The following is a 26870-nucleotide window of genomic DNA, read 5'->3' as shown; positions in this document are numbered from 1 at the left end:
AACTTTTGATTTAACTGAGAGTAGATTTAGCAATTCTAAAAACACAACATTACGTTTTAAAAATCACTTTGGATAATACACGTTTGTACAGATTCTACCATGTCGCAAGCCGGTGTTGTGCGTTCCGCGTCGCAGATGAGTGTGATGCAGACCCGTTTGAGTTTACCGGAGATCCAACATCCGTTATCCAGGATGGAAAATCCGGGCAATATGGGGATCACGGGAGTTTCCCGATCCCAGGACCGACCTTTTTCTCAGATGTCCCAAGCGGGCCGACCATTTTCCCAGATGTCCCAAGCGGGCCGACCTTTTTCCCAGACGTCCCAAGGTGGTCGACCTCTAGCCTGTGAGCCGCAACCCAAAGCCAGAAAGAGTTTCAGTGCCGCTGGCATGAGAGAAAGTCGTCTTAGTTTTAGAAAGGATAATTTTGCCACGGCACCGCCGATTGACAGTATCCCGGAAGGTGTGGAAATATCACATGGGGATCCGAATAAACCGAGAATGCCCATATTCGGTAAGTACATGTTATATAGTTTGTGTTTTTTCTTTACCAATCTAGAGGTTTTCCGTAGTAGGTTTAATTCATTGCATCCACATCGGTCATACTTTTTAACTAATGACAAGGACAGCTGTCTAGTCGTTCGGATGGGACGAAAAACTGAGATCACGTTTGCACATTGGTGTGCACGTAAAAGAACCGTTGACAGTTGAAAATTGATATAAGAGGAGGCGCTGCCCTGTCAAAATTTCCCTTATAGCACACTGCATGGTGTATGCCTGTATTCGTTAGCCCAGTAGGTGGAGAAAAGTAGGACGTTAAACCCCATTTCATTGAATGTGATAAAGTCTATACTGATAATCCCCACATCCGTTATTATCTTAGTGCTTCTGGAGATAACAGTTGTTGCTAACGATATCTGTGTGTATTGCGTGTTATCTTTAAAAGGAATTTAATGAAAGCAATATATAATAGCAGACATCTTTATGGATACAATTCATTAGGTTTATTATAACTGCAATATGTTACATGTTTGATTGCATCATTGCTTGATAACGGTGTCTGTCATTGAGTCAACTGGCGTGCTTTCGATTCTCCGGTTGTATGTGACAAGGAGTAGGGCCGCCTGTCCAACCTCATGGGTTTTCTCCGGGTACCCCGGTTTGCTCCCACTGCTAGAGAATTATTGAAATAAAATTGAACCATATGTTAGTCCCGAAATGACCTAGTTTATGTTGTGTGGGTGTTAATCCGCCTTTATAATGCATGATATCTTTGTAAATATTGAATAAAATTTCACCATTTATAACAACTTTCCCTTTTCGAGATACAACTTCCACAACGTGCAGTTTGAAAAAAGAATTCATAATCCCACCAATAACAATCACATTTTATTCGCTCGGCATCGGCGACTTGAATTAAATCAACGCATCAAGGAAGCCATTGTCCCGTTAATTTGCAAAGCGTGGATTTCCCTTGTCAGTGGTGCAGAACAGTGGGATGGCCAGACAAGTCGAAGTCCCGTGTACACATTGGCGTGCACGTAAAAGAACCCTTGACAGTTGGAATTCGATATAGGGGTAGGCCGTAGTGTCGTTGTCCAGGGAACATGTCCCTCGTAGTACACATTATGATATACTGTATGGCGTATGCCCGTCATCATTAGACTTGTCGGTGCGGAAAAGTAGGACGTTAAACCCCATTTCATTTCATTTCATTTTAATTTGCAATATACCAACCAATACCAACCATGACACGATATAATTAAATTGTTTTCCGTTCGTTTGATTAGTTTTCAAAGACAAAACAATATCACCATTAGTACATGAAACAGTCACTATTTTAAATATTTTATTAACTATAATTATTTCTTGAATTAGAGCGATCTTAAATTGGAAAACTGTTCCATAAATCCTAATTGCCTCTGTCTTTGCAAGCCATTATTACTTGTTAGATCTTTCCCAGGCGATGGTCGATACTTCTACACATACGGAATTTAAATGACATGTGGGGTTTAACGTCCTGCTGTTCTGGCTAATGAAGACGGGAATACGCCATACAGTGTGCTATGAGGGAAATCATGCCCAGGCAGCGGCACTATCGCCTACTCGTCCACTCGACACAAACTAGGTCATTTCGGGACTAACATATGGTTTAATTTTATTTCAATAATTCGCAGTGGGAGGAAACCGGAGGACCCGGAGAAAACCCACGAGGTTGAACAGGCGACCCTACTTCTTGCCACGTACAACCGGGGATTCGAAACCACGCCAGTTGACTCAATGACAGACTTTATGATACAGCGTGCACACGCTAACCATTCAGCCATCCAACCCCGCAAGGGGCGTAAGACACATTCAGTCTTTCTATTCATCCCGGGCTTTAGATAATAGGGTCTATCATTGAGTCAAGTGGCGTGGTTTCGATCAAAACCTTGTACGTGACAAGGAATAGGGTCGCCTATCTAACTTCGTGGGTTTCCTCTGGACCCTCCGGTTTCCTCCTACTGTTTTAGTCCCGAAATGACCTAGTTTGTGTCGAGTGGACGTTAAACTCCATTTTTACTCCCACTGTTAAATAGCCCTACGTGCATGCGAATTATTGTTATGAAATCTCGAAATGACTTTTTGTTGAGTGGACGTTAATCCCCTACTCTCCGTGGTTGATATGTAATATGATATAGCACCAAGTAACCTGTAGTTAGTATAATTTATATATTAAGTGAAAGTATATTAGAAACCTCTTCAGATTATATAAACAAATAATACAAACATAATCTCCCATGTTAACTTCTAATGACTCCAACTCTACTCAGTTAAACTCCACACTGGGTTTTACACACTATTCGAGTATTCGAAGTCATTTAGTGCTAGTGAATACATGTAGAGTACATGTACTATTCGGGTACTATTCGAATATCCGAAGTCTGTTTTCAAATCGTATTGGAACATTCGAAGTAATTTTTAAAATTGTACAGTATTCGAATACTCCAAGTAACTACTCGAACACTATTCGAATATTCGACCGAAATTGGCATTTTATGGACTTCTTTTGGTGCATTTTCATATTGCTAGTAATAATAAATAAATTCGATATATTTTCGTTACCTTTTTTTAACTCTAGATTATGTTACTAAATTAATATACTAAAATATTTTTTTACGAACAAAAAAATGAGGATATTATAAAAAAACAATTAAATAAATATTTAAGCACATATTTTTTATGGACAAGCAAGTATAGAACTAAAATATTTCTTACGAACAAAAAAGGGAGGATATTATAAAAAAAAATTAAATAAATATTTAAACATATATTTGTTATGGACAAGCAAGTATATCTCAGATTTAGTTTAACAAGTAGATAGGCCTAATTTACAGGCATACCTCCTGGTCGGGTTTCATATTACATATCTACCTAGCTTACAGACCCGATTATCAAGTACCGTACTATTATATTGTATTGTCTAGGCATTCGTTAGACTTGATGATCTCGTCACGGTGAGTTCTTATAGTATATATTTATACTTATATAACGACTACTAAAAACACAATAAGCAACGAGTCGTTACAAATTATTGTTAACCTGACAAGAACACCGAATATAATATTTCTTACTAACACTGATCATGATCGAATTAATCTCTCTATGTTTTTATCTTGGGGGTTGAGAGAGGGAGGGGGGGGGGCGGTAAATATAGGGATCACCCAAACAACTAGCTATTAAACAATACAGGAGAACTGTACGACTACACGCAGACAGAACAAACCATAGATATACACCGTCTCGACAACACAGTAAACCACTATGTGACTGCGTTTTTCTCCCACAAACTACATCTTTTTCATTCGAAATTTAGGTTAGAAATCATGAATTTTAAATTTGACAATTTGGGGACTGAGATTAGGACGAGATAATCTTTGAAGGGGCATTACGTAAAATTTTGAGGGAGAGCTGACTGTTCCCTCTATAATATTTCAAAAATAGATAATTCAAAATGAATATATTGAAAATTTCATTCAAATTACTTTATTTTGAGCGAAGTTATTTATGGTTGTAGTTTTGACAAGATGTGTACATTGATCGAAAACAACGTACTGGTCATTCGAGTTAATTATGATCTTGTCATGTGACTAAATAAATGTCTAATTAATAGTTTATATAAAATTTAAGGCCAAAAGAAAGACCTGCAATAGGTACATTTAGCTCTTACCGTTTTAAATAACATTGGGGATATTAGTGAATTCTGGCTTGCATCGCTGAAATGAAATTTGGACCTTTCGAACCATTAAATCCATACGAACTATTGATTTATCCCCTTTAATAATAAAAAAAATGAAATGAAATGGGGTTTAACGTCCAACTGTTCTGTTCCGACTGGGCAAATGGAGACGGGCATGTCATACAATGTGCTATGGGGGATATTTTGCCCGGACAGCACGCTACGGCCTACTGTTATATCCAATTCCAATGGCCAAGAGATCTTTTACGTGCACGCCAATGTGTACACGGGACCTCCGGTTTTCGTCCCACCCGAACGACTACACGTTTGTTCCTTACCATGCCCTCGGTTCTGCATCACTGACAAGGAGACTTTTTAATAAAACCAAGGGATTTTAGAATTCAAACATAATATTACAATTTATGTTTTATATATATTTTGAGACCAGAAACTCCGCCTTTTCTTATCACACATCAACTTGTTTTATCAATTAGAATACTTGACATATTATAATCCCAGATTTCAACTCGCATGATTAGATCCCCACCAGTTTGACCTCTACAAAGGTCAACCGAGATTAGATGATAAGTTGAGATTATTCGAGGGATTTAATCCTTAAAATACTTGAATACAACCCCATTTAATCCCTAATATAAATAAACCCTTAAAGCAGGAGACATATATAATCTAGTTTATATTTTTATATAAGAAAATTGGCTAACATTTTGAAATGATATTATAAGACGCAGCGCATGTGTATACAAAGAGCCACAGGGGGCCAGGGAGGGTGGGGGAGGGCTGTCATTGAATCAACCGGTGTGGTTTCGTTCCGAGGTTGTACGTGACAAGGAGTAGGGTCGCCTGTCCAATCTCGTGGATTTTCTCCGGGTCCCCCGTTTTCGTCCCACTACTAAAGACCCCCCACGAGCAAGCGAATTATTGAAATAAAATTGAATCGTAAATTAGTCCCAAAATGACCTAGTTTGTGTCGAGTGGACATTAAACCCCATTTCTCTTTCTCTCTCGCTATACACAACGTCAATCGTCATATGATGATGGACCTCAATAGATACAATTGCGCCTTTAACCAAGGAAATGAAATGAAATGGTTTAACGTCCTGTTCCACCCGTGCTAACGAAACGCGTGCTGTGAGGGTAATTTGACCGGGCAGCGGCACTACGATCTACTCCTATTTTGAATTCTAACTGTCAATAGTTCTTTTACGTACACGTCAATGTGTAATCTGGTTAAAACACAGATCCCATTTCGTTTCGTTTTTATAGTTCAAAATTTCGTTTTACTTGTCTTTACTACACTTGGATCTGGAAGAGTTGTTATTTAACTGGTGTTCTGAATGGTGTCGGGGATAAGCCAATGAAACGGCCTGTTACGGCGAGCTTTAGGCGTGTTTTGCACGGAACTGTGGGTAATCCACTAGTAACATCAATGCTGATTGGTTAATCAAATGTCTGACGTCATAGGATCATAAATCGGTCTTTTGACCCCCTGACGTGACCTATGGCTATAACTTGCCAGATCTTCATGTAGTGTAGGCCATCGAAAATATAAAAAAACGAAACGAAATATAGATCTGTATTGTAATCAGATTGGTCAATGTGTAGCCTACACGGGGCCTCGTTTTTTTGTGCCAGCCGGTTAACTATACGCCGTCCCTTACACCCCCCCCCCCCGTCCCATCGTCCTGCAGCACTGACAATGAGGGACAACGCCGGAATATCCCGACAGACTTTCTCAGCGAACACCGTGACAGGTTATGGACCCCCTTAAAGATGCATTATGTAAAAGATAAATCTGCCTATTGTAGTTCTTTCTTTAGGCCTTAAATGTTATATAAACTATTAATTAGACATTTATTAACATGAAAAGAGCTTAATTAACTCTCGGTGTCATCGTTAGTCTAAGATATTTAGTGGATTTCAATACATTTTGTATTTATTATCGTACCAACGGTAGTAATGACGATCGAGGTTAGCCCAAAATATATATCTTTAGCTGAGATGCAGTTGATGACCTATATACGTAATGACTTATTATGATGTTATTTTGTACAGGAAGTAGAGCGGGGTTAGGAGACAGAGAGGAAGTGGTACCACCCAGTAGATCAGGTACCCGGATGTCAGCATCTTCTACACAAGCACGACTAGAGATAGATGAGGTAAAGATAACATTAGACACTACACAGTCTACAAATTTATATCTTTGTTTTGATTTCAAATGCGGATGAGACGAAAAACCGAGGTCCCGTGTATACATTGGAATGCACGTAAAAGATCCCTTGGCAGTTGGAATTCGATATAAGAGTAGGCGATAGTGCCGCTGCCCGGGCCAAATTTCCCTCATAGCACACTGTATGGCGTATGCCCGTCTTCATTAGCCCAGTTTAGGAGCAGAACAGTAGGACGTTAAACCCCATTTCATTTCATTTCATTTTTGATTTCAAATGCAATCGGATTAAAGTATAGATTTATATTTCGTTTCGTTCTTTTATACTTTCGATGGCCTATACTACATGAAGATCTGACCGGTTGTAGTGATAGGCCGCGTCAAGGGCATACGATCGGCTTTTGACCTATGACGTCATATATTTGATTAACCAATCGGTATTGATGTTTCTAGTGGATTACCCACAGTTCCGTGCACCACATTCCAAAAGCTCGCCATAACAGACCGTTTCATTGGCTAATCCCTCAAATCATTCAGAAAACGTCAATAATAACAACTCTTCCAGATCCTAGTGTAGTAAAGACAAGTAAAACAAGTATAAAAACGAATTAAAATAGGACCTGTGTTTTAATCGGATAGTTTCAAATGTTTTTTCAGGTTTATAAAAAGAAATAAATTTGAGTCTAACCCGAGGCCTACTGGTTGGTGAGTCGGCGCCTTTCTGGGCCAGCGTCGCAGTGTCTCCCTCAAAATATGAACGAATTTAGAGTCTGTCCATACATGAAAATTTGGTCAAATGATTTTGATTATCTTTCTTTATTGAATATGAACGTCACACACTTTAGCGCCGTCTTAAATATGATTTTTTTTGTGTATTGCAGTTGGAAACATTATTAAAGGATAAAGTAAGGAATAATTACCGCGAGGTGAAGAAACGATTTAAAGATAATGACCCGGAAGGTAAAGGCAATGTCTCGAGGTAAGTTCAATGGTACTGAGATAGCACGCACATCCTGGTCTATCCCGCGGCCTAGTTACTATACTTGTAACGTTAAACTGTGTGTTTAACCGCTACAATTGATACAGTCTAAGACTCCTTACGCAAGTTCAAATAGGTTCAAACATGTCAACACATATCATTACAGTTTGTATTGGAATAAGTAATTCTATGACAAATAGTGAAGACTAGACCACTAAAATAGTTACCGAACAGTTTTTCTTTGTGGTTGTGCTTTCTACATTTGCATAGCGATGTTTCTTGTAATTACGTATTACGCAAGTCGCCATGACACCAGCCAGTTGAAATTTCGCGTAGCAGTTGGGTTTCATCAAATCATATAATTATGCGGTAAGGCTTCACCTTTATTTCAATTGGAATTGATTTATTATATGTTAAGGTAGACGCAGTACTGTTTTGGGTCAGTTTATGTGTAAATTAAGGGAGCTATAGGCCAGTAACCTTTTTGTAGTCATTTGACTAAAAAACTTGTGCAAAGGAACTCCGTAGGACGAGCCACTACTGTGGCTGGAGTACGGCGGAAGACATCAGTAGTAGAGCCATTTCTATCCCGCGGCCATCTTCTACTTCAGCTATATATACCTTCAGTTTTAAGAATATAATAATATATTTCTCCCTGTCCAATATTTTCATTTTGGCGATCCATCACCTAGTTCATTGAAATGAAATGGGGTTTAACGTCCTACTTTAACGTCCTTCGAATTCCAACTATCACGTGAACACTGCTTTTTCATACCAGAGATATTTTCTCGGCCAATACCGAGATGTTACCTACGACCAATCCATTACTCGAGTAAATTGTGCTGTTATTGTTGCATTGAGATCGTGACCAAGCTGTATATTTTACTGACTCCGGACAGGTGATAGTACTGGTTATTTAACTAGAAATATCATTTTGTATCCAGGCTTCTATTATGAACTCAGATTAGAAATCATTTCAAGGGAGACAAATCTATTATTCCCGTTGTTCCCGTCTAAAAAAAATACGATGATACTCAACCCGCCGTGCTTTAATATATATTTATCAAATTGCTTATTATTCAACAGGGAGGCTTTTTCAAGGATTCTTCATACTCTTTTGAATCGTCCATTAGGACAATCTCAGAACACCAGATTGTTAGAGCGACTGGGTCTGAAAGATAAAGCTATCATCAGCTTCACCGAGTTCTTCTCCGTCTTCCGGGACGACGAGGATAGAAATTACCCAAAGTGGATGGATCCAATCAATCGGAACGACCGGGTCAATATGACGGCCTCACAGGTCCATACTCAACTTAAGGAAAGGGCTAGGCAGAGGTAAGAATATAAAATGTAACCCCAACCCTCCCCGCACCCCCACACACTCTCCCCCGCCCACACCAAAGAAAACAATAAAACGAGCCAAAAACGCAAATGAGTAAGAAGAAAATACTCTTATGCTTTAGTTATGATATTCATGAATATATACCATGCTTTAGACATGATACCCACGAAAAAATACTCTGAAAGAAATACTCTGATATGATACCCACGAATAAATACTCTGAAAGAAATACTCGGATATGATACCCACGAATAAATACTCTGATATGCTACGGATAAATACTATGATATGCCAGGGACAAATATCTGATATGCCACGAATAAATACTCTGATATGATATGCCACGAATAAATACTCTGATATGATATGCCATGAAAAAATACTCTGATATGATAACCACGAATAAATACTCTGATATGATATCCACGAACAAATACTTTGATATGCCACGAATAGATACCCTGTGGTGATATGATATCCACGAATAAGTACTCTGATATGATAATAATATACCCCGAATAAACCATGTTTTTATCTTGCCAGGTTTACCGAACTGGGGGATATGATACCCCAGATAAATTCCGGGGGATCAGGACGAATTTTAAAACCTGAGTTTAGACAGCAGTTAAATAAAATGACGTTTAATCTGAACGACGAGGAGTTTGATAAACTGTGGAATAAGTAAGTCCTACTTTTGTTTTACAATAAAAAAAAAAACCGCGTGCTGCTCTCAGTTATCAGAGTACCTGCTTTCAATGTTAAACACATAATGTGTGCTATACATGAGGCAGGATATGCTTACTCCTTACAAAATACATGGTCATATTTTCTTTGAAAAAAAAATAAAATGTTTTTCAAGCAAAATTATGAAGCGTGGCCCCTGTGGTACTGAAAAGGGAAGTGTGTTCAGTGTGGGCAGAGGCAAGACAATGACTAAGAAGATTCTAGCCTAGTGCATGGCCGCAATGGCCTTCAGAATAATCCGCCATGGCATCAATGACCTATATAAATGAAATGAAATGGGGTTTAACGTCCTACTGTTCTGCTCCGAACTTGGCTAATGAAGACGGGCAAACGCCATACTGTGTGCTATGAGGGAAATTGTGCCCGGACAGTGGCACTACGGCCTACTCTTATATCGAATTCCAACTGTCAAGGGATCTTTAACGCCAATGTGTACACGGGACCTCTGTTTTTCGTCCCATCCGAACGACTAGACAGTTGTTCTTGCCAGGCCCTCCGTCTTGCATCACTGACAAGGGGAAACCACGCCGGAAAATTCCGATGAACTCTCTCGGCCAATGCAGGAATCGAACACCTGACCTCCAGGCTAGCGAGCCAGGGTCTTACCCACTTAGCCACTGTGATCCCCTGACCTATATAACAATCCGCCATGGCCCCAATTACCTATATAATAATCCGCCATGTTTTATATGTAATATTATATTTCTGTAGATATGATCGTGATAACGAGGGAGTTATAAAGGGTGACAAGTTTTTAAAATATTTGGGTGTACCAACGAGATATATTACAGAAGATGGTGGACACGGTAGACTTTCACCTGTTGGAGAAAATGGTAACAATTTGTAGTTTTATTTACTGTTGTGTTATGCCTAGCTTACAACCCGCCGTACGTGTTACTACGGGCAGTCTACGGGGAAAATTTTAGTAAACCATTGCGTGAGATTTACGCGTCATTAGAGATTTTTGGCAAGCGCAAATTCCTGGTCCGTATCGCGTATCCGTATGGATTTTGTGAATGACGTCATCAATGTGTGTGTATTTCTCATACGTGAAACGGCACACGGATACGGCAGGGCGTATCCATCAGCTTTCATAGGGAAAAGGTCCGTATAACATTGTCGTCTTTTTACCGCCCTTTTTGCTACTTTTAGGCGCTAAAATGTTGTGCTGTGCCATAGCGTTTTTATGAATCTATTGCCACCATGCTGTAAAAGAGCTAAGCTCAGCCCATCGACACATACGTACGCGACGCGAAAATCTGCCCAAACTCTTAAAATACATTGACGCCCTGTATCATGTATAGGGTACGGATACGGATGGGAGAAATCCGCTTGCCAATAGTCTCTATTTCCATGTGTTCGGCACCGTAGAAGATCGCAGACTGGCCGCAGAGCCTTTTGGTCCTGCACATACAAAATTTTCACCAGGTTTCTTGCTGCTTGTCTGCGAGCTACAAAACCTACGACCCGTGTGGGCTGAGCTTTAGGTGGCTACTAAGGTTTAAAGTTTTTATCCACATGTTAAAAGCGTCTGAAATGCAACACGATGTGGCAAGGTGTTTTCATTGTTCCAGACAATCCAGACAAGTAGGACGTTAAACTCCATTTCATTTCATTCCATTTATATTTAACAGATAGCAGTGGATCGGAAAAAGGTGGACAGAGAACTCCCAAAAAACGCGAAGTGGAACGAAAACAGCAGTTAGATATAGAAAGATGGCTTAAAGATAAATTTAGAGAAGGTTTTTTCGACATGAAGGAGGCGTTTGAAAAGAAAGATACAGAAAATAATGGAGTGGTAAGTAATAAAGATATTAAAACTTTTGATGGAGTAGCATTAGGTTTCTATTTCTCTTTCTAGATTGGAGTTGGAAAAAATATAATTTTTGATATTTTGGAGGGGGGTTGGATGGCCCAATGGTTATCACGCGCGTGCTGTGTCATAAGGCCTGTCATTGAAGTCAAGTGACGTGGTTTCGAATCCCCGGTTGTACGTGACAAGGGGTAGGGTCGCCTGTCCAACCTCGTGGGTTTTCTCCGGATCCTCCGGTTCCCTCCCACTGCTAAAGACCCCTACGCGGAAGCGAATTATTGAAATTAAATTAAAAACCATATGTTAGTCCCGAAATGACCTAGTTTGTGTCGATATGTTGGAAATGTATGGCATTAAATTTCACTTTCTAGATTGGAGGTGGAAAAAATATAATTTTTGATATGTTGAAAATGTATGAAGATTTGATAAATTATTTTAAAACTTGCAAGAACCGACAAGAGCGTTTCTATTATCGATATCGTTAAAATTATTGCAAACTTGACCGACAGATATGTAGACATATTTAAACATACATTATGACGTCACATTAATAATGACGTCATTGTATTAATCATATTAAACATACATTATACGAGAGCTAAATCTGCCTATTGCAGGTCTTTCTTTAGGTCTGAAATGTTATCTAAATTATTAATTAGACATTTATTAACAAAACAAGACCATAATCAACTCTTGATGGCATGGATACTCGAGATTTGAACTAGATTAGAACGATTCGCCATTTAAAAATTTAATTTAAAAATGTGAAAACGAGGCTAAGTCTCGAATATACCAATGCCCTGGTTATCACAATGCACACATCTTGCCAAAACTACAAACAGTGATAACTTGGCTCAGAATAAAGTAATTTGAATGAAATTTTAAATATTTTCATTTTGCATTATCTATTTTTGAGCTATTATTGCAGGAATGGCTAGCTCTTTATCTAAATCTTACATAATGTATCTCTAAACAAGTTTTAAATCAGTATAAATGTTTTTATATTTTGTAGGTATCATTCGATGATTTTCTAATTGTGTTAGAACAGTATGGACTCAAGTTAGATAAATCTTTATTAGGAGCGTTTTTATCACGATGTAGTGTACGAACTCAGGGACGGGGAATTCCCTATCGAGATTTTTTACATAGATTTCAAGATAGATCAGAAGATGGTATGGTGCATAATATACTTACACAAACTAAACACAGGTAATTTATACGTTTATATTCCTCATATCAATAAATAACATCCTACTTTCCTGCAGCGACTGGGTTAAATGAAATGGGATTTAACGTCCTGCTGTTCTGCTCCGACTGGGCTAATGAAGACGAGCATATGTCATACAGTGAGCTATGAGGGAAATTTTGCCCGGGCAGCGGCGCTACGGCTTACTCTTATGTCGAATTCCAACTGCCAAGGGATCTTTTACTTACACGGGACCTCGGGTTTTCGTCCCATCCGAACAGCGGCGCTACCGCCAATTTATAATGAATACCTTTAATCAAATGAAATGAATTGGGGGTTAACATTTTGTTTATCTGTCCCATTCTGACCTCGGGTTTTCATACCACCCGAAGAACTAGAAGCTGTGCCTCAGTCCAGCAACACCTCCAGGACACTGAGCTACCGCCTTACACACTGAGCCACCGCGGCTGCACCGTTATATAATGTTTAACATATTGTTATTGTAGATATAATCGATCAGACAGTCCTGCTGGTAATTCAACTTTAAGCGCTATAGAAGGTCAACTCATGAACATGTTCCAGAGAGATTTCCTTGCTTTACTCGCAACCTTCAAGTAAGTTAATTATAGAGGGGGGGATGGCAGAGGGAGAAATGTGGTTTAACATCGATCGTAGACTATTTTCAAATAAGCAATGATCAATTATATTTTATAAATATCTATAAATTAAATTTGGTTTATATTTTATAAATATCTATAAATTAAATTTGGTTTATATTTTATAAATATCTATAAATTAAATTTGGTTTATATTTTATACATATCTATAAATTATATTTGGTTTATATTTTTTTGTAGTAATATCGATAAATTATTTATTATATTTGGTTTATATGTTTTTTTTAGAAATATATATAAAATAGGAATTGCATTTGGTATATTTTTTTTTTTAGGAATATCGATAAATTAGGAATGGATAGAATTAGTTTAGAAGCGTTTCGAGCAGCTGTAGAGAGCAGATTTAATCTCGAGCTACGTGACGACCAGTTTGAATCGTTTGTGGATCATCTCCCTTTAGATGAAGATGGTGACGTCATTTATGGTGAATTTATGAAACAGTTTGATACCAAGTAAGTAAGACCATATTAGGACGAATGTATTTTAATCAGATTGGACATTAAACCATATATGGTCATCCCATTGTAGAAAATATATTTACATTCTAATAATCTGATTAAAACACAGATCTATATTTCGTTTCGTTTTTTATACTTTCGATGTCCTACACTATATGAAGATCTGACCAGTTGTTTTGGGAGGTGTCGTCAGAGATCATACGAGCAGATTTTGACCCTATGACGTCAGACATTGATTAATCAATCAGCGTTGACGTTTCTAGGGGATTACCCACAGTTCCGCGCAGAGTACGCCAAGAACTCCCCCGTAACAGACCGTTGCATTGGCTAATCTCTCACTTCAACCAGAATGCCGGTAATGTAACAACTCTTCCAGATCCTAGTGTAGTAAAGACAAGTAAAACAAAATTTTGAACTTTAAAAAACGAAACGAAATAGGATCTGTGTTTAAATCAGATTGATATTCTAAGTTACTGTAAATTCAATATTATTTTACTCTAGAGGTAAAGCTCAAAGTTTATTTAACGGTAAGAAGAGACCGGATATACCAGTGCCCGTTAGAACCGGAAGTCCAGCGTTACCCGGGGAAGCAGAGTTTGAGGAAGTTGCACCAAGACGACGTAAAACCCAAGAATTATTTAAATTAATTAAAGATTTATTAAACAGACGATATCAAGATGTTGAACGTGAATTTTATAATATAGATGAAACGAACACGAGACGTATTACACAAGAAACGATGTACTATCTTCTTAAAAGGTAAATTATAAATGTCTATATTGTCTAGGGGTCTAAAGCATTTCACCTTTGAACCTTTGGGGGGGGGGGAATAAATGGTCGAACGGTTAGCGCATGCTTGTTGTATTGTATCATAAGGTGCATTATTGAGTCAACTGGCGTGGTTTCGATTCAGCAGTTGTACGTGACAAAGAGTAGGATCGCTTGCCCAACCTTGTGGGTTTTCTCCGTGTCCTCCGGGTCCTCCGGTTTCCTCCCACTGCTAAAAATCCCTACGCCCAAGCAAATTATTGAAATAAAATTGAACAATATGTGTCGAGTGGACAGTCCATTTATAGTAGAAACATTGTCTGTGGAACATCTAGTAACACTTTCTATTTGGGACATCATCAGATGTAGCGAGTCCGCTTTGAGATATGTTCTTTTGTCCGACTTCTGGTGCACAACTTTTATTTAGTAAACAATGTTTCTAAAAATTACAGGTTTGACATCTCGCCGGAAGTATCCCGCGGTGAAATACGAGATTTGTGGAAGACATTTATCACCAATTCTGACATGACTCTTGAATTTCTTCAATTTGTCCGCCATTTTGGATACAGCATGCGATCTGCTGCTTACCCTAACGCCAAGATTCGACCACCGAGACACGGTGATTCCGATTGTATGATTCGATCCCGTAAACTCAACTCAACCAGAGATCTACTGGAAGATCACGTCAGAGCTAAAGTAAGTTTAGATTATCCATAAATATCATGAATTCTAAGATTGATGAATTTCAAATTATTTTTACAGACTTATCTTATTGAGTTACTAGAAGCATGCCCGGCTTCGCTCGGGAGGCATAACCCCGAAACCGGAAGCGGTAGACTAACGCCACCTGGCCTATGTTACTCCCCGGTCCTAGCTACCCCTATACCCCAAATTTCAGACTCGGGGCAGACCTAGTGTAGCCGCCAATCCCGAACAGACAGACAAACAGACAGACAAACGACAGTCACAAATGTTAGTATAGATTGATAACAATATTATCATAGAAATCTTCAATCGGATTAAAACACAGATCCTATTTCGTTTCGTTTTTATAGTTCAAAATTTCGTTTTACTTGTCTTTACTACACTAGGATCTGGAAGAGTTGTTATCATTGACGTGTTCTGAATGATGTGAGAGATTAGCCAATGAAACGGTCTGTTACGGCGAGCTTTAGACGTGTTTTGCACGGAACTGTGGGTAATCCACTAGTAACATCAATGCTGATTGGTTTATCAAATGTCTGACGCCATAGGGTCAAAATCCGCTCGTATGACCTCTGACGCGACCTATCGCTACAACCGGTCAGATCTTCATGTAGTGTAGGCCATCGAAAGTATCAAAAAAACGAAAGGAAATATAGATCTGTATATTAATCAGATTGATACTGATGATGACGCTAATGTATATGATAATAATATAACAATAATAATACTAATACTGATGATGATGATGATGATGATGATGACGCTAATGTATATGATAATAATATAACAATAATAATACTAATACTGATGATGATGATGACGTTAATGTATATGATAATAATAATACTAATACTGATGATGATGATGATGATGATGATGACGCTAATGTATATAACAATAATAATACTAATACTGATGATGATGATGATGATGCCGTATTATGATAATAATAATACTAATACTGATGATGATGATGATGATGATGATGATGACGATGATGCCGTATTATGATAATAATAATACTAATACTGATGATGATGATGCCGTATTATGATAATACTAATAATGGTGATGATGATGATAATGATGATGATTTAATAAGGGTCGCACGAATCACCGAAAAGAACTTATAAGATCGTTTTTTCTCAATATCGTCCAAAGTATTGCACATTCTATACATCATAATTATCAAAAATTTAAATGATTTTATAAAAAAAATTGACAAACTTATGGATAAGTAAAAGTGACGGTAATTATTGGGGTTGTTTGGTGATTAACTCACACGTTTTGTTTTTTGTTTGGGTTTTTTTTTCGGATAGAGAATTTATTTGGTCTGATATCATATTATGTTATTTCAGATCGAGTATTTATTTAATGTTATATTATATTATGTTATTTCAGATCAAGTATTTATTTGGTGTGATATTATATTATGTCAGATCGAGTATTTATTTGGTGTGATATTATCTTTTTTTCAGATCGAGTATTTATTTGATATTATATTATGTTATTTTAGATCGAGTATTTATTTGATATAATATTATGTTATTTCAGATCGAGTATTTATTTGAAGAATTAAGTAAAGAGTTTCAATCTATGGATGTATACAATACAGGTTATATATCTGTAGAAGAATTTAGAGATGTTTTAGCTGAACTCTGTGTACAGCTGTCTGATCCTGAATTAAACAGAATAGTCGATAAATTCAACGTTAGACACGACGGAAGGTAAGATTACAGTGCATTTTATTCACAACAACGTGAACTATAATAATAATGATAACAATAATAATTACTTTATTTCAAAAGTGTAGAAAATTAGGCCTGGGGCCTTTCTTACATTTTGCCCTTTTAACAAAATCAAGCATGCATAAGACTAAACTATAAGCTTCCATTTCATTAATGTATTAAATCCCAATGTAGTAAACTGAGCTGTTTTTGGCGTTCCAATATAGCCTACATGTATCAATACTGTTATCGAGTTCACAAAGCATTGCCATACTTAAGTTACGAATTTACCCAACTTTCAATCACACTTTATGAGAAATATCCTTGATTCAGAAACACAAAACTTTGCACATAGTTTCTTATTGATGTATTTGATACATTAAAACAACAGAAGTTTTATAAAGGGCTATATTTTAGTTAAAATAAGACGAACAATTTTGAGTAAATTCTGAGAATGTTTCGTGAACTCGGGGCCTGGTATTTTTATGACGTAGGTTTCATATACTACTTCTAGTTTTCCCTTTAAAATATTTACTATCAATCAAGCCTCAATCTGATTCAAATACAGGTCCTACTTAGTTTTGGTGGTTCCCCCTTGTCAGTGATGCAGGACGGAGGGCCTGACAAGGACAGCTGTCTAGTCATTCGGATGAGACGAAAATCCGAGGTCCCGTGCACACATTGGCGTGCACGTAAAAGATCCCTTGACAGTTGGAATTCGATATAAGAGTAGGCCGTAGTGCCGCTGTCCGGGCAAAATTACCCTCATAGCACACTGTATGGCGTATGCCCGTCTTCATTAGCCCAGTTCGAAGCAAAACAGTAGGACGTTAAACCCCATTTCATTTCATTTCATTTCCTACTTAGTTTTGGCGTGAGGTGCACTGAACTGTGGGTAACACCTAGAAACATCAACGCTGATTGGTTAATCAGGGTCAAAATCCGCTCGTATGACAACCGGTCAGATCTTCATGTAGTAGAGGCCATCGAAATATCATAATCTGCACGTTGTGTGATAATATGTGTCGGACAGAGTCTGTGACAGCTGCATTATATGTCCACACTTACTGTCAATGCCATGCCAATGCATAAGGTTAGTGTCTAGCTAATAACTAGTATGCCATTAAATAAAATTGTCTTTTCTTGGGTTACGTTCTGTTTTACTTTGTGGAGGGTTGGGTGGCCAAATGGTTAACGCGTGTGCGTTTGATCATAAGGTCTGTCATTGAGTCAAGGAGTAGGGTCGCCAGTCCAACCTCGTGGGTTTTCTCCGGGTCCTCCGGTTTCCTCCCACCGCTAAAGACCCCTACTTTCTCTCTCTCACTCTTTTTGTTTTACTTTGTAGCACTTTTCCCATACTGATTGTTCGTATTTCAGGGTTTCTTACATAGACTTTTTAAAACCGTATGCATGGAAACAACAAACATGGCGTCATGGTAACGATATGATAGGCATATTAAATCAACCAATAGATGATGGCGATACAAATGAAGGCCAGCAAGTATTATATGGTATCACAGATAAACTAAGACAGAAGGTAAACACCGTAACCATGGTTTTACAATATATCACGTGATCTAAAGTTGAAATGTTTGAACTCTTATAGGTGTGACTAGTGGCGTATGACGAAGCAGAAATAAAAATCCAATCTCTTGTGGTACTTCCGGTTCCTGAGTGCAACCAATGAAATATCCAGAATGGCAATATTGTTATAACCCCTTTGGAATGGAAGATACGGCGATATTCTATTTTGGTGTATTGTTTTTAAATGAAATGAAATGGGGGGGGGGGTGTACCAACAGGGCATACCCCAGGGAAATCTTGATCTGACATCGGCGCTTTTCTTCTTCGAATTCTAACTGCCAGGGAGTCTCTAACGTGCTACCAATCGTATATATATAACCAGGATGGCACATCCCGCTGGACTTGCTGAACCAACGCCGGGATGGAACCTGGGACTTCCTAGTCAGTGATTCAGCGTCTCGCTCACGAGCCATGGCGGCTCCCTTTAGTCAAAAAGAGAGATAGCCAAATGGGGTTTAACATCCACTCGACACAAACTAGGTCATTTTGAAATTAACGTATGGTTCAATCTCATTTCAATAATTGGCTTGCACGTAGGGGTCTTTAACATAGTAGGAGAAAACCGAGGATGTTGTACAGGCGACCCTACTCCTTGTCACGTACAGCCGTGGAATCGAAACCATGCCAGTTGACTCAATGAAAGACCTTATGATACGCGCTAACCATTCGGCCACCCAATCTCCCTTCGTCAACAAGCTATTACAATTGATCTTCACATTCCTGGTTAATGAATCGGTGTCATGCTCACCTGTAGTCACCATCAATTACAACTTAAAGATACATTATGTAAGATTTAGAACAAGAACTAGCCATTCTTGCTATAATAGCTCGAAAATAGATAATGTAAAATGAATAGTACTGAAAATTTTATTCAAATTACTTTATTGCGAGCGAAGATATTAGCCTTTGAAGGTTTGACAAGACGTGTGCAATAATTGCAACCACCATACTGGTTGTTCGAAGCTAAGTCTCGCTCCTCCATTTTTAGCTTAAATCAAAATATGGCTGAACAGTTCTAATCTATTTAATATCAGAGAAATCCGATGCCATCGAGAGTTGATTATGGCCTGAATAAATTAGTTAATGTCTAATTAATGATTTAGATAACATTGAAGACCTAAAGAAAGACCTGCAATAGGCAGATTTAGCTCTTGCATAATGTATGTTTAATATGATTATTACAATGACGTCATTATTAATGTGACGTCATAATGTATGTTTAATTTTCATTAATGAATTATAATTTGTTTTGATATATTTACAGATGTCTGGCGATTGGAAGACATTACGTCGTGCCTTCCGGAAGTTAGATTTGAAAGGAGATGGTTATTTGTCTCTTCCTGAGTTCCGGTCGGTTTTAAAACTTGCTAATGTTATGTTAGATGAAGACGAGGTTTATCACGTGATGTCTGAATTCGACAAGGGAATGTCGGGAAAGATATCATATGATCAGTTTATACAAGAAACATTGAGACCAAACACAAGACTCAGCGTAAAAACATCGGCACAGTGAATATTGTATCAGGTCAATGATTTTAAGGCCTCCGAACTTCATTTTAGGGATTAATAATGTGAAGGTCCAAATAGGCTTCATTTCGGATTATTGTTTACAAATATATGAGAAGTTGGCAATTTGTCGACATTCGATATTCATTGTTGACCATTTACACAAGTCAAAGTCACTGATGGGCCTCATTATACAGTCCGTCCACCGTCCGTCAACTGTTAAGTTCGTTAACTATATATATAATAACTAGGACCCGTTACAGCGAGTCAGCAGACAGATGGGTACACTAAAGTTTAAACGGTCATTTCTACTAGGGGATGCTCGATTCACAGTCCAGAACGGCCAGAATTGACATAATTGCAATCGGGTAACGCGGATTTGAGTTCTGTCACAGTTCTGTCAGTCCCGACCACGGAGGTGGTGTGAGTAGAATCGTGACGTAATTAAACACAACGAATGTGTTAGGGCTGCATGGTTGGCTGAGATATTTACTTATTCAGTCGACGCATGCGTTATAGCCCGAATTACCCCTTTTCACTCGATTGTCACTATTTTTGGGATTGAGGGAATTCAATTCCGGAACGTTCAATCGAGTACCCCCCTAGAGAGATGTGTATCTATTGAACGATCTGATGGGTAAGGTCTAAAAGCCAAGACCGATAGCACATTTCATCATAGGTCACTCACGAGATGTAATTAGGGATACCCATAACCATAACCCTAACACACAAGCTCGTCAACAATCACGTGTCCTAACCCTATTTACATCTCCGGAGGGCCTGACAAGGACAGCTGTCTAGTCCTTCGGTTGAGACGAAAAACCGAGGTCCCGTGTATACATTGGAATGCACGTAAAGATCCCTTGGCAGTTGGAATTCGATATAAGAGTAGGCGATAGTGGCGCCGCCCGGGCAAAATTTCCCTCATAGCACACTGTATGGTGTATGCCCGTCTTCATTAGCCCAGTATAGGAGCAGAACAGTAGGACGTTAAACCCCATTTCATTTGATTTCATTACATCTCGTGACTTATGGCGAAATCTGCTATCGGTCTTGACATTTAGCCCGCTGAAGATGAACTGTTAATCTTGCACATAATCATAAGGCACCAAGCTTGGTCATTTATCTTGGTTTTTAATACGGGCTAGGTCGCGATGACGTCATGGACTGTTTATTTACTTAGTACGCTGAGAACTAATTGTTTAAAGGAGCTAAATCGCTAATATTTGGGACCTAGAAATGGACACAAATGGGTCGCAACGCATATAATAATGTAATATGAATGTATATAAACTGATTTACATTCAACCGTTTCTGTTTTTACTGTAATTTCTAATCAGTTATGTTCGGCGAAATACGCCAGAATTCTAAATTAATAGCAATACTTAGCGTCTGGTTATTCCAGACTACACCGATGATATTTATTGTACATGCTCTCCAGATAAGAATATGGTGTTACCATATGACATGACTTGTGGAATATGTCTAGCCGCGTTCTTTGAGTCCCTTGTTCCAAATGGTGCTGAAATGCATTATGGTACACGATTCGTTAGAGACTTAGCTACTTTAAATTGGTTATCAATCTGATTAAAACACAGGTCCTATTTCGTTTTTTGTTTTACTTGTCTTTACTACACTAGGATCTGTAAGCGTTGTTATACAACATGCGTTCTGGATGATGTGAGGGATTAGCCAATGAAACGGTCTGTTACAGCGAGTTTTTGGCGTGAGGTGCACGGAACTGTGAGTAACCCACAAGAAACATCAACGCCGATCAAATTTTAATGTCTTACGTCATAGGGTCCAAAGCTGCTCGTATGACCTACCAACACAACTGGTCAGATCTTCATGTAGTGTAGGCCATCGAAATTATAAAAAACGAAACGAAATATAGATCTGTATTTTAAGCAGATTGATTTGTTATATAATCTAATTGTAAATTAAAATTGTTTGTTGTAATTATGGAATAATTTGTTCTTTGTTATGATATCAGGGCCCTTATTCACGAAAACTTAAACTAAGTTACAACCGAAATTTTAAGAAATACTGCAACTTCATTGGATATATGCAAATTGATTTTACTGGTCAGCCAATCGAATTGCAGTATTTCTTAAAATTTCGATTTTATCTTAGTTTAAGTTTTCGTGAATAAGGGCCCAGATCTTTCTGCTATAATATTAATGATGCAGTATACTGAAAAGTTTTCCCACAATTGTTTTAATTATTTGTATGTAATTTATTTTGTATTTTATTTATATCTTGATCATTATTTATGTTTTGCATTAAATCAATAAAAAACCAATCGGTGATTTCTTTATTTATCTAGGGTCGCCTGTCCAACCTCGTGGGTTGTCTCCGGGTCCTCCGGTTTCCTCCCACTGCTAAAGACCCCTACGCGCAAGCAAATTATAGAAATAAAATTGAACCATGTGTTAGTCCCGAAATGACCTAGTTTGTGTCGAGTGGACGTTAAACCCCATCTCTCTCTCTTTATTTATCATTTATCGAATGATTTTAATCCTTTAGAATCCAAAACTAGGGCTTTTAAGATAGTCCTATTCAACCCTGGGTGTAGTAACATGCACAAACTAGTAAATGGTAACCCTCGGATGACTTGGATACAGCTTGGATTTAAACAGTCCTCCATTTAATAATTAAATCATTGAATGGCTGACCAAACTAACATTTACCGTTAATTACTGACGTCACTACCGGAGACTGTCGATGAAAGGACTGACAATCAAAGGTACCGTAGGCATAAAGAATGTTACTTGATAATCTAGAATATGTGGGCGGAGTTATCGTCTGTCAATCAAACGATCGGCTATTCTCGTAGACGGTGCGGAGACAGTTGGTGCCTATTTCTAATCCAAAATTTCATTCAGAATAAAGTAATTTGACTGCAATTTTCAATATTTTCTCTTTTTTTTGACATCTTAACTAATCTATCTTTAAATGACAAACTTCTAAACCTTACGTCTGGACACAACCGGCCTTGGGATTTTACAAATTGTAGAACAAGAATTCAACAAGACACTTGTTACAAAGTTGATCCCATTTTGTATAAATTACTTACTATAAAAATTTGAATAGTATATTTTATTTTATGAAACAACTACATTTCTACATACACTGTATAAAAAATTACAATTTTACTACTTCAATAATATTATCCTAAGTTTCATTGATTTTAAAATAAACCCATCAATCAAAATAAACAACATTAATTTCATCAACCAATAAAAGGTGGAATTGTCACACAACCGGCTTACCACTTCCATAAAAATACAAATTCTACATCTTTTCTACTTTCGTTTTGTAAATAAAGTTTCTTAAAATATCACGCTTTTAACTTATTAAACATAACATATGTTGCGTTGATTTGTTTTCTGAAGCGACTATCTGTCTGGCACATTTTATATTCCACTGTCTAGATTAGATTAACAACCAAACAGGATTGAAAACATCGCAAAATTCTCGGCGATCAGGATTCAAGCTGAAATCGTCCGGGAACTATTGAGTTAATTTTCCGGTCTTCATCACCACGGTTGATAAAGTCCCATTTCATTTCATTTCAATTCATATATTTTTATATTATGTTATCGCTTAATATTTTACACTTATAATGAATGATATGTTGGTTTCGTTGGTTTGTTGTTTTAAATATCGGCAATACTCACCGGGAAGCATTTAAAGAACAATATTGGTGCCAGTCATTATCACATATGTGTCAGAGCTGGTTAAACATGTTCCAAATATAATTTTAACACAGAGATCAATTCTACGATAGAGGCGTTATGAAGATTTCAAGAAACGGAAGTGACGGACGCAAAAGGAAAACACGAGTTATCCTTCTATATATCTAACGGAAGTGACGAGTGATAACAGATACACGGGCGAATTTCGTCTCACTAATAATTCCTTCGAAGACTAAAAGTTGTTATGTGAGACTGTAAGAGGATATCTGATAATTCAAAATAGTAATGGAATGTCACTAGATATGAGAACACGAGACAAAAAGAAATAGTCCCTTTTTTTATTCATTTAAAATAAAAACATATGTGATAATGACTGACACCAATATTTTCCTTTAACTAATGTTTAGCTGATTATATGCGACCTAATAGCCCTCTAGGGGGTATACAGATCACAGAAGCGTTCGTGACTTTTCAAAGATAGTGTAACCCACTAACCAAGAGGTCGTGGGTTCGATCCCTCTGTGAGTTGAGATACTACGGGATTTATCAGTCGGGGTTCTCCTTGTCAGTGGTGCAGGACGAAGGGCGAACAACCGAAGTCCTCAGTTCCCATGTACATGTTGGTGTGCACGTAATTGGCAGTAGGAATTCGATGAAGATCAGACATAAACGCCACTCTCCTGGCAAAATTCCCCTCATGCACACTATAATAGTAAGGACCGCACTACACGCAAAACAAAAATCTACAAGATAAACCTGCGGACAAGACAGAAAATAGACATTGCACCAAATAATGGTGTATGCATATGTTCATTATCTCGGTCCATGCAGAACAATAGGACGTTACCTCAATATGATTATTTATTACAAATTTAGAAAGTAACGCATTACAGTTTACTAAATTGTTATTGTTTTGAGAAAATAGAGGAAGGGGTGATTCCACCTACACCGTATGAAGAAATCTAAGCTTAATGGCGTGTCTGAGACACATTTCAAATCTTAGGGTCTGTTCCGGCCCTTTTACAAGTCCTACTGATTAGAACTGTTTAGAACCCATACACTTTCCTAATTTTGAGAATGGTATGCATGCTTAAATCCCTGAGCATCATTCTCAGGGGTCCCTTTGGCCTAAAATCACAGACTAAAATATTCAGCATGGCCTTTTCCGAATAACATCAGCAATTATACTAGTTCCTTTCGGAACGGACGAAGTTATCTGACCGTTCCTGTCCGTTCCTATTTAGCTGCAATATGAAAATGCCACCTTACGCCACCTCTGTTATAAGGCTATTTTGTAGTCCTCACCTTATCTCTTTTCACGGTAATTCTTCTTGATTCGCTAAAAGGAGCCATTTCTCGCCACATCTGACACAAATTTATAATAATCCAACACTATTGTCAAGTAGAATTTTGCAAATCAAAAACATAAATCACAAAATTCTACTTGATAATGGAGGGTAAGGACTTCAAAATAGCCTTTCAACAGAGGTGGGGATCAAGTGCCATTTTCATTAATTTCATTAATTGCTAGTTAATATGAACGGACAGGAAGGGTGAGAGGAACTACAATGGCCGTCCTCGCTGAAGGACTTCCCACCAGGCGTCGCTAGTAAAAACCCGGTTCCACGTGAGCTTATTATTGGTAAGAGAACCGTATTTCAACGTATCGGGATTAAAGTTTGTCAACACACCAATTCATAATGAATGCACAAGGAAACAACGCTGTAAGGTAAACAATGACGTCACGTGGGACCGCCTCCTCTGTGGTGTCACCTATAAATTATGCCCCCTTATCTCTAGCGAGGACGACCATTAAACTACCATATAATATGTACACTATACGATATATAACATATAACATACTAAATAAAATACATCACAATCATAATTATAATTCATAAATTAAAAAAACAATAAATTAACAAAATATAACAAAACCCACGAGTATAAATCAGTTCATTTTGGCAACACATTTAAATGTGGCTTAACAGTTCCGGTCTCTAAAGTTGATCACCAAGGCAGATTAGATAGAAGTTTACAGGCATTTAGATGACCAACTTCCGCCGTCGCCATTATCCTGGTTAGTCCAGAACAGTAGGACGTAAATTCCCATTTCATTAAATGAAAACCTTCCAATATGGCCACACTTTAAAATAAATCACTGTTATAAGATATGTTGTTTCACTGAGTGTAGAATTGTTGATTAAGTTAGTATTATTCTCCTAGTTTTGTAATCCTGCTTGGGCCTTTAGCCTGTTATTGTGACTACTTCCGACAGTAGGCCTAATCTAAATGAACGAAACAGATTTCGGTGTCCATCAATTGTACATGTGTAGTTAAAAGAACTGGTTAAACCGATTCTTTAAATTGACATGGACATTTTTCTCGTGGTTTATTCATAACAACGATTTTAATATTCCGGAAGTGACGAAATAAAACGAAATTAATTATTGTTACCGACGTTGTAAGACGTTGGCTCGCTAACCTGGAGGTCCCGTTTTCGATCCCTGCAGTGGTCAAGAAAGTTCATCGGGCTTTTCCGGCCTGGTTCCCCCTTGTCAGTGGTGCAGGATCAAAGGGCATGGCAAGGAACAAGATATAGTCGTTCACACTCGCGTGAACGTTAAGGATCCCTTGGCAGTTGGAATTCGATATAAGACTAGGCCGTAGTGCCTCTATCCGGGCAAAATTTCCCTCACAGGCGTATACCCGTCTTCACGAGCAGTTGACACAGCAGTTTGTTTGGAACTGATATATCCTTACAGTCTCTTATAACAACCTTTTCGTCTCCAGGAATGGACCATGTGGCTGCCACTATTACCGCTCACTACCTTAATCTATCACATGTTTAAAATTGGTGGACACCAAAATTTTCCTTTCAAAATGTTTTTAGTTAAAATGCAATAAGCTGCTAGGTATGCAGCAGCTGACAGCAAAGATTATTGCGCCATAAAATTGATGTTCCAATGTGATAAACTGTTTATCCCCTTGGGGGTGTAGCTATGTGTTAAGATCAACGCACGTGCATCACGGGGTTTAGCGAGAATTGAGGTTTTACATAAGACCTTGTATATACCGTATTCCTGAAGTAACGACTGCGAGTTGTACCAAATTTGGACGTTGCTTGGTTACTCGTATGTTATCTACAGACACGTGAGCAGTAGCGTCCAATCAGAGGTTGTGACAAAGTGACCTCCGCGGAAACCTTGACATTGAACGAATCTTGAACTTTGCAACTCGATTATCACAGGTAGACATTTTAGCTTGAAAGCGCGAGAC

General features: G+C 38.0%; 1 protein-coding gene across 1 annotated transcript; it reads left to right on the top strand.

The window, feature by feature from the left end:
- The first annotated feature begins 288 nt into the window (after positions 1-288).
- On the top strand, positions 289-22149 carry LOC126812433 (EF-hand calcium-binding domain-containing protein 6). Its single transcript, XM_050538825.2, has 15 exons — positions 289-514; positions 6293-6396; positions 7286-7383; positions 8470-8718; positions 9269-9406; positions 10181-10302; positions 11104-11267; positions 12295-12491; positions 12975-13082; positions 13421-13597; positions 14105-14362; positions 14824-15067; positions 16631-16803; positions 18181-18340; positions 19652-22149. Exons 1-15 carry the CDS (start codon positions 289-291, stop codon positions 19898-19900), a joined length of 2667 nt encoding a protein of 888 aa, XP_050394782.1. The 3' UTR covers positions 19901-22149.
- The last annotated feature ends 4721 nt before the right edge of the window (positions 22150-26870 follow it).

Source organism: Patella vulgata, chromosome 2 (assembly GCF_932274485.2).
Source record: "Patella vulgata chromosome 2, xgPatVulg1.2, whole genome shotgun sequence".
Lineage (NCBI taxonomy): Eukaryota > Metazoa > Mollusca > Gastropoda > Patellidae > Patella > Patella vulgata.
This window is presented reverse-complemented; position numbering and strand designations above follow the sequence as displayed.

Excerpts from the sequence above, each read along its gene's own strand:
- LOC126812433 (XM_050538825.2), top strand. The coding sequence starts at position 289 with ATGTCCCAAGCGGGCCGACCTTTTTCCCAGACGTCCCAAGGTGGTCGA. Across the intron at positions 8,719-9,268 it reads AAGGAAAGGGCTAGGCAGAG|GTTTACCGAACTGGGGGATA; the intron begins GTAAGAATATAA and ends TTATCTTGCCAG. Across the intron at positions 14,363-14,823 it reads ATGTACTATCTTCTTAAAAG|GTTTGACATCTCGCCGGAAG; the intron begins GTAAATTATAAA and ends TAAAAATTACAG.